The sequence below is a fragment of the Salpingoeca rosetta genome, assembly GCF_000188695.1.
Source record: "Salpingoeca rosetta unplaced genomic scaffold supercont1.30, whole genome shotgun sequence".
Taxonomy (NCBI): domain Eukaryota; class Choanoflagellata; order Craspedida; family Salpingoecidae; genus Salpingoeca; species Salpingoeca rosetta.
Window position 1 is genome coordinate 700,026 of NW_004754904.1, and position 8,746 is coordinate 708,771.

The 8,746-nt window shown below is 54.7% G+C and overlaps 3 protein-coding genes across 3 annotated transcripts in view; 1 reads left to right on the forward strand and 2 right to left on the reverse strand.

The window, feature by feature from the left end:
• Window positions 1-3,712, reverse strand: part of PTSG_09975 (uncharacterized protein) — a 5,577-nt gene extending 1,865 nt beyond the window's left edge. Inside the window, exons 1-3 of the mRNA XM_004989281.1 lie at window positions 2,970-3,712; window positions 1,136-2,644; window positions 356-818 (exon numbers count right to left, since the gene is read on the reverse strand). Of these exons, the coding sequence (XP_004989338.1) occupies window positions 356-818; window positions 1,136-2,644; window positions 2,970-3,619 (2,622 nt within the window). The 5' untranslated portion in view covers window positions 3,620-3,712. The remainder of the gene's footprint in view (window positions 1-355; window positions 819-1,135; window positions 2,645-2,969) is intronic.
• A 609-nt stretch (window positions 3,713-4,321) lies between these two features.
• Window positions 4,322-6,175, reverse strand: PTSG_09976 (uncharacterized protein; the record flags this gene model as incomplete). The annotated part of the gene is made up of 2 exons (XM_004989282.1): window positions 4,322-5,808; window positions 6,160-6,175. 2 exons carry the CDS (start codon window positions 6,173-6,175, stop codon window positions 4,322-4,324), a joined length of 1,503 nt encoding a protein of 500 aa, XP_004989339.1.
• Window positions 6,176-6,256: 81 nt separating this feature from the next.
• PTSG_12971 (uncharacterized protein) overlaps window positions 6,257-8,746 on the forward strand; it is a gene marked incomplete at both ends in the record, with an annotated part of 7,727 nt that continues 5,237 nt past the window's right edge. Inside the window, 8 exons of the mRNA XM_004989283.1 lie at window positions 6,257-6,342; window positions 6,510-6,669; window positions 6,847-6,916; window positions 7,217-7,368; window positions 7,609-7,691; window positions 7,883-7,965; window positions 8,267-8,342; window positions 8,460-8,538. Coding sequence (XP_004989340.1) covers window positions 6,257-6,342; window positions 6,510-6,669; window positions 6,847-6,916; window positions 7,217-7,368; window positions 7,609-7,691; window positions 7,883-7,965; window positions 8,267-8,342; window positions 8,460-8,538 — 789 coding nt within the window. The remainder of the gene's footprint in view (window positions 6,343-6,509; window positions 6,670-6,846; window positions 6,917-7,216; window positions 7,369-7,608; window positions 7,692-7,882; window positions 7,966-8,266; window positions 8,343-8,459; window positions 8,539-8,746) is intronic.

The following is an 8,746-nucleotide window of genomic DNA, read 5'->3' on the forward strand; positions in this document are numbered from 1 at the left end:
AGGCGAGTGTGTACAATTGTGGTGAGTGTGTTGTGTGTGGTGATTGCGTGTACCTTGTGTGTTTGTGTGCTGTGTTGTGTGTGTGTTTGTGTGTATGAGATGCGTGTTTGTGTGTTTGTGTGTTGTGTGTGAAGGAGGTGCGTGTTTGTGTGTGCTTGTGTGTTGTGTGTGAAGGAGGTGAGTGTGCGCGCATGTGCGCACGTAAGCATCTCATTCAACATGCACACTCACCGCCCAACACGCACGCACACAAGCACGCACACGAGCACACAATTCTCTCCCCCACTCCCCCACTCTCGCTTGACACAACGGCGTCGGTCACATCATAGGTCGACAGAAGTAATAAAGGCATTACCTGGTCAACCCATGTGCGGTCCATCCAGTCGTCAGCTTCAATGGGCGATTGCGCCTTTGCCTGATCGATGATGTGCTTGCACAGGTCCGCAAACTGCTCCGGCGTGGAGGCGTATGCCAAAGTCGCCTGCCCATATCCATCCGTGTGCGCGGGCTGCAACCACGGCGACAGCATTGCCAGGAAGAGCTTTGAGTAGTTGTCGCTCTCCAGCCCGGCCTTAAGCTGCGCACTGCTGCTGCTGCTGGCTGTCGTGGCTGAAGTGGTGGCCGCGATGATGACATGGACGCTCTGGAACTGCTTCAAGCAATGCACTACTTGCTGGCACACGCGCTTCACGTCATCTGCTGCTTGCAGGAATAAGGAGGGCGGAACAATGGTGATGCCGCAGGCCTCATCGACAATGAGGTCGCAGCTGCTTGTGGCGCTCCGGCTGCTTCCCACAGGCACGCACGTCACTTGCAGCCTGTTGTCGCCCAGAGACACACGAGACAAGCAAATGTGAGCGGTCATTCGTGTGTGTGTGCGTTTGCGTGCGTGTGTGCGTGTGTGTGTGTGTGTGTGCGTGTGTCTGTGTGCGTGTGTGCGTGTGTGCGTGTGCGTGTGTGCGTGTGCGTGTGTGTGTGTGTGCGTCTGTGTGTCTGTGTGTGTGTGTGTGTGCATCGGTGTGTAACTGTGTATGCGTGAGGGTGTGTGTGTGTGTGTGACTGTGTATGCGTGAGGGTGTTTGTCTGTATATGCGTGTGCAGCTTGCATGAGCAGGGCAGAGGGTTGTGGAGGTACTTGTCTTCAAGGGCGAGCACGAGATCGTCGTTCTGCAGCAGTTGTTGTGATGCAAACAGCTTCAGCTCCATCTGCTCCTGCGCCTGCTGTGGGACCAGAGGTGACTTGAGACCAGGTGTGCCTGTTGGTCGTTGATCATCATCAGCAGCAGTATTCGTGCTTCGCCCCTGCCCCAAGACCTGCGCAGGTGGCGTGGAAGGGCCGTGATCTTCTTGGCCTTCAGCAGCAGAAGATGCGCGTGCTGCCGCCGCGCGCAACTGCATGAACGCCTCCAACCCAGACGGCAGCCCCGCACCTGCTAAGGCTGATGGCTCCCTCAGCGCACTGTGGGCGTTGTGAGCAGTGGTCTTGCTGGTCTGAGTAGCGGTGGTGTCCGTGCTGGCGCCGGCGTCTTCGTCGTTGATATGCACTGAAGAAGGAAGAGGGCGTGGTCGAGGTGGAGAAGGGACTGCATGTGAAGAGTTGAGCATACTGCTGTGGCCACCCACAGTCAGCTCATTGAGGGGAAGCAGGCGTGGCAACTGCCCTTCATCTTCTTGGTCTTGCTGCGGGTCGCTTGCTTTGCTGCTGGTGCGCCTGAAGTACACGTTTGCCAGCTTGGCATCGTCGCTGCGGTCACTGGAGTGGTGGCGGTGCTGCTGCTTGGACGTGGAAAAGGCGGTGCGGCCCGTGTCTGTGAGCGGCGTCAGCGCACCAAGCACATCCCACGTCATGATGCGGTCGTCAAAGGTCGTGTGCTGCTGCAGGTCCAAGCTGGCGAGCACTTGGCGGAGAAAGTGGTGGAGCGAGGCCAGTGACCCACACTGCCTGTGGAGGACGTGGCGTGGCAAGGCCAGCTGCATGGCGCGCACCTGAGAACGCAGTGGCTGGTGCTTGGACCACCCTGCCAAGCGCTCGCCCATCGCCCCGATCATGTGCGCATCGTGCGCCTCGCTGTCGACCACAACAACTTCGTCCAAGTCCTTGAGGATGCTCTTGCGGATATCCGCGAGCTTGGTGGCATCTGACTGTGGTGGCAGGGGCTCCAGCAGTGGCTGTGGCGGCGAGGTGCCTGGCACTCCTTTGGTCGTAGTTGCTGTTGTTGCTGTCGCTGCTGCTGTCACTGTTGCTGTTGTTGTTGTTGCTGTTGTGGTGGTGATGGTGACGCTTGCGGGTGGGGATGGTTGGTGGTTCTCGGTAGTGCTGTCGTCAGTGTTGGTGCTGGGTGCCTTGGAAGCTGTTGACGTTGATGCTGCGGCACCCTTGCCGAAAACAGCTGCTGCAAGCCTGCCTGGATTGAACGCGCGCTTCAGTTGCTGCTGGTCGAAGCCTCTGTTTCCTGCCGCCTCTTCTGGTGAGGATGGAGGCAGGCCTTCTTCGTCATCGCTGCCTGCTAGCTCTTGCAGGAACACCTCGGCATTGGCCCCTGTGACACGGGGCCGTTCTGGCGATAGGATAGGGTGCAGCTCCATCTCGTCATGCACGGGTTGTGGGTGTCCACAGTACTTGCTGCGCAGCTGTTGTTCACCACTGCGTGGAAATGGCGTGGAGATGGATAGATGAGTGGGCGCAAGAGGGAAGAAGGGAGGGGGAGCGTGAGGTTGTGTGGAAGGAAGATGATATTGAATCATGAAATGCCAAAGATCTGATGGCAGGAGGACGCAGGGCTGTCACGAGAAGCTGAACGCTGATGTGCCAACATACTAGAACACGCAGAGCACACACATACACACACACGCACACACACACACACACACATACACACACACACATACACACGCACGCACAAACAACCACGCTCAAAACAACACCCACACACACCTCAAGCACACACATCAAGCACACTCATTCATGCCTGTCATCGTGTTGAGCTGGTTTGGCGGGAAACAAGGTGGGAGGAGTTGGTGACGCTGGCATCGGGTCCTCTTGTGCAGCTTGAATGATGGCCGTGACGGGGTGCAGTTGGTGGTTCCAGGTTGCCTCTGGAAGCGCGTCTTCGAGCACAAGGCAGCCTCGTCCGTCGTCGTCAAAGGCCACGCTGTGCGATTTAGCACCATCATCGCGCGGGGTCACATACAAGTTGAAGGCGTCCTCGCTGGCTGCGCAGGCTCGTGCTCTTGGTTCTGCTTTAGGGCTCGCATCGCAAGACAGTTTGGCGCCAAACAGGAGCGTGTGCTCATCTTTGGCCCCAAAGAGCAAAAGGCGCTGCTGCTGTGGGTGCTGTGGTTGTGGTGAATGCCGTCCCTTGCCCTCTCCTTTTTCTTGGCTCTTGAGACTCTCCAGGTCCCCTTCGTCATCACTGTCGCATGTCGCAGATAGGGCGTCGCTGTGCTCGTCCAGAATTGCCTCCACATGATCACCCCACCACCGCTGCTTTCCCTGGCCTGTGCTCGTGTTGTCGCTCGTGGCTGGACTGCTCAGCTTCAGGCGCGTCTCAAGCGTCGTGCTCGCAAAGTCTTCCCAGTAAAACTCGGGCTCCAGCCCGTGCGTGTTCATCCACTCCATTGCGGAATGCGAGCAGAGGTGAGGAGGTGAGGTAGTGACCGCGAGCGTGGAAATGAGTGGGGTTGGTGTTGTATGAGCTGGTTCTTGTTTGAGTGTTTAGTCAAAGTGTCATTGCAGGCAGGAGGCAGGCAGGTGTTTGCACGCAGCTTCACTGCTGTGGTTTTGGCGGGAATTTTTTTTTTGTTGTACGAAGTGGGTGGGTTGGTGACAAGTGTCAGACTGGCAGAAGTCGCAAGAACGCATGGAAAACAAGAAAACGAGACCAGGGAACCATCACATCGAACCAGAACAGGAAGGATCCCACGAAAGTGTACCCAATGCTGTGTGCTGGGGCGTGGTGGGCTCGTGGAAACGTGAAGTCAAGCAGGAGTCAAGGGCACTCAAGTGAGGCCGTGCACGTGAAACGCCCAGCAATGACTACAACAAAGGTGCCACGTTGTAGAAGTGAAAAAAACATCAAATTCAAAACGGTGGTCAGTGATCTCAAACAAAGGCAAGAGCTGGAAGTTGCTACGGGCGAGGGCATCGGCTGATGCAACCACGAACGGCACAGCAACGAGCAGCAAACGACTCGCTCCAAGAAGAAAACGACGTGTAGAACAGCAGCGAAGCGAGCAGACGTTATTGAGCGGGAGTGAGAGAAGCATTCCAAAACCGCCAAAGGCGAAAGGAAAGAACAGCAGTACCATCGAAGTAGTTTGTTCACAGCTCAAGCCGATCACCCTTCGTGGGAGCCCTATTAGGAAGACGAAGCTGTTCTTCAGTGGGCAGGTCACCATAGATACCGCCATCTTCGCGCATCGTGATGCTGGTGGGTATCTTGGCACGGCAGTTGGGACAGGTGTCGTTTTTCAGTAGCCAAACCAGGAGGCAATCGAAATGGAAGACATGAAGGCACGGGGTGATAAACATGTCGTCGTTGTTGCCGCGCACCTCCTCCAAGCAAATACTGTCCGTGAAGCCGTGGAAGTAGATGCGCTCCTCCTTGCCGGCGGCGACGAACGCCTTGAACAGACGATGTAGATTGGTGTCCTCTGCCTTGTCGAAGCGGAACAGGTTGCGTATGTACTTGACGAAGTCAAAGAGGTTGCGAATGCGCAGGCGTATGGGTTCACGCTCGGGCTGTTGGTCAATGGTGTCCACAATCTTCTTCACGAAGATTGAACGGTCCTCAACCAGAAGATCATCAACCCTTTGCTTGCCGTGTATCTGGAGGCTGCCCACAAGGATGTGTTCAGGATCGAACAGCTTCAAAACGCGCTGGAACGCTGGACTGTGGTTCTGCTTCAGATACTCCTCAACGTTCGGGTTTGGCTTTTCATAATGGGTGACGATGAGATACGCTGACTTGGTCCATTCCTTGCCCAGAAGAGCCGTGAAAAGACGCAGCTGCCGCTCTTCCTCCGAAGTGAGAATGTCGTGCTTGACCACAAGAATGGTGCAGGTCAGACCGACGCGGAAGTTGAAAATGATGTTGTACAAGTTGTCAATGACTTGCTTCCTTGTGAATCGCGGATCGGTGAGGCCGATGGTGTCGACGATGGCACGATCCTGCTTTGCAGAGATGTAAGCGGTGACGGCGTCCGTGGTGCCGTTGGTACTCCCACAGTCAGCTGTGATGGCAGGGCTTCGGAGAGCCTCTTTGGTTGGGCTCTTGTTGAGCAAAGCATTGATGACAGTTGACTTGCCGACGCGAGAGCCTCCAACGATCAGGACGCGCTGCTTCCTGGCGTTGACAGTGTTGTGTTGTGGCTGTTTTGGTGAGGTGGAATCGTCAGGCCCCGAGTTGGCAGGCATCTGAATGCTCGCCCTTGCGATATCGTTTGGCACGCCAATTGAAGGAACCAAGTCTTCATCGCTCTCGTGTTCGTGTTGGTTCAGCGTGAATTCTTCCATGCCGTCGACGGCGCTTTCGGAAGATTGAACACTGCCCATGACAGTCAACAATGGCCTCTCTAATGAATGCGGTTCATCGGCATTGACGACCCGGTATGGGGCCTTTGTAGCCACATTCTTGGATTCGGACTGACCCATGGTTGCTTCGTTGCGCGCGTGTGTGCTGTTGCTCAGGAGCAGACGAGGCGTCCACTTGTTGCTGTATTGGAGGTATCCTGTGTCCTGCGATAGTGTCGGCAAAATGGATTTGCTGAGCTGTATCTCGGCTGTGACAGTGTCTCTGCGCTGTGTTGCTGGTGTGGGAAAATGAGCAACGCAGAAGAGAGAAGCAAGGGAAATCGAAAAGAAGCAAAGCAGGAAGAGGGAAGAATAAGATAACACGAGAATGCCGTGCTGTCTGGCAAGACTAGCACAAAGTGCAGCAGCTTGTTTTGCGTTGTTGTTGGTCGTGGTTGCGGTTTTGCGATGTCCCAGCCCATGTGTGTCCTTGTGTGCGTGTGTGTGTTTTGTTTTGCAAAGGTGGTGTGAGATGTGACAGACGCTCGTAGGCTCGTGTGTGAGTCCTGTTGTCCACCAGACAGCCAGTCCTTTTGTTTTGTGCTGTCCGCTTTCCTGTTTTGTCAATGTAAATGCAGTCTGTGCACTTTGTCGTGTCGCCATCGACGTCTTCTGCTCATCAACAACAAACAAACAAACGTCCGCTCACACCCCCCACCCTCAACACCTCAACACCTCACCACCATGGCTTCGCCGCATCGGTCGTTCTGGGACGTGAGCGTGGAGCTGAGGATCAGCGAAGCAAAGAACCTTGGCACATCCAAAGACCAGTGCGTATTGCCGTCGCAATCAGAGGACCGTGTGCTCGTGTGGATGTTACTTTTGTTGTTTTTTTGTTGTGCGGTTCACATCGTTTGCAATGTGAAATTGTGACATGTCACACAGCCTTCTCATGTTGACCACGCCCTTTTCTCTGCACAACAACCACCACTGGCAGGAACGATGCCATGAGCCCTTACTGTCTCGTGGAGGTAGATGACGAAGAGGTGGCGCGTACCTCGACAAAGTGGCAAACGTTCAATCCTTTCTTTGGCGAAACCTTCCACATTGCCATGCCACACAACTTCAGCGTCATGTCCATCTCCGTGTGCGATCAGGTGAGTGAGATGTTGCAGGTGTGTGTGCGCGCGTGTGTGTTCGTGTGTGTATGTGTGTATGTGTGTGTGTGGTTGTTGGTTTGTTGTTTCATTTGCTCGCTTTCTTGCGAGCCAGGGCGCTTCAGTTCCCACTCCGGTCTCACGTCTCGTTTTGTACACGCCTCGTGCAATCACCAGACGAAGGGCACCAAGCTGGGTCTCATGTACCTCAACCGAGCAACCTTGTTCAAGTCTCTTAGCAGCGACGGTAAGGGGTCTATGTGATGGCTTTCTCCACAAGAGTTGCGTTGCTTGTTGTTTGCGTTTGTTGTCTCATGAGTGAGCGTGACAGCAACGCATTCACCACATTCGCCTGCTGCTGCCGTTGCTATTTGCATGTGCGTGTGTGTGTGTGTGTGCGTGTGCGCGTGTGCGTGTGTGCGTGTGTGCGTGTGTGCGTGTGTGCGTTTGTTTGTCTGTCTGTCTGTCTGTTTGTTTGTTTGTCTGTCTGTTTGTTTGTTTGTGCGTGTGCGTATGTATGTTTCCCTTTCCTTTCTCTTCCAACCAGGCCACAAGGAGGCATGGTTCCCGCTGTTGAAGCCAGTGCCTGTGATTGAGGTGCAAGGGGAGTTGTTTGTTGAGCTGCTGCTCACCTCCACCCCTTATGGCTCAAAACGCCTGGACGTCACCGTTGTCAGGGCTCGCGACATCTTCCACAAGGTAACCTATAACGTGCATATGCGTAATTGTGTGTTCGTGTGTGTGTGTGTGTTGTGCGTGCGTGTGTGTTCGTGTGTATGTATGCGTGTGTGTGTGTTCGTGTGTATGTGTGTGTGTGTGTGTGTGTGTGTGTGTTGTGTGTTGTGTTCTTGTTTTGTTTTCGTTGTTCAAATGTCTCCATGACGACGTTGTGCCCTACGTCCCCACCTGTTTTGTTGCTCGTGCGTCTGTCCTTCACAGGGCTTCAGCGGCAAGTGTGAGCCATATTTTGAGCTCTCTTTTGACGGCGACACACGAACATCAGAGAAAAAGCGCGGCGCAAGGTGCGTATGTGTCTTGATGTGTGTTGTGTTGTGTGTGTGTGTCGTGACTGACGTGCTGCTGGACAGCGTGACCCCATGTTTGATGCACGTGCCCCGTATTCCACCGCAACTCACACACCACCTTTCAACTCGTGCTGTATCTCTCTCCCTCTCTCCCTGCCTCAATCCTCTCATCCCCCCTCACACTGCAGGTTTCCGCTGTGGGATCAGTCGTTTTCGTTTGAGCGGAAGACGCTGCCTGATTCGTTCACCATCACCGTGTTTGACGGCACAAGTACGTAGGAGGGGGGAAGGGAGAGGCGTGCGCTGCTTCACGTGATCCTATCATAGATTCAGTTGCACAATCAACACAGACCGACCGACAGACCGACAGACCGACAGACCGAAAGACAGACAGACAGACAGACAGACAGACAGACACACACACACACACACACACACACAGACAGACAGACAGACAGACAGACACACAGACACACACAGACACACACAGACACACATAGACACACATAGACACACACAAGCCAACACATAGACATGCGTGCTCATCACTGCCACCTGTCGTCGGTCTGCAGAGAAAGCTGGGCAGTCGCTGCTTGGCCAGGCATCCATCACCCTTGACCACCTCGAGCCAGGCCTCAGACACCCACAGTGCGTGTTGTGCGTGTGCGTGTGTGCTTGTGTACACGTGCGCGTTGACTTGCTTTGACAATCGTGTTTGTGTGGCTCCTTCGAACAATGTGCCCACTTCCCGCGTGTTTGTGTCAGGTGGCACCGGCTGGAACCGCGTGTTGAGGACTACGACGGCAACACAAGCGGCAACGGAACAATCCGCGTGTTTGCACAGGTGCAACAACAGCAGCCACGCTCACACCCTGCTATCGCTTGCATCGTGTGCACCCACTTTCCTTCATTACACACACACATGCCCACACACACACACATACACACTAACACACACATACACACTAACACACACATACACACATGCCCACACACACACACACACACACACACACACACACACACACACACACACACACACACACACACAC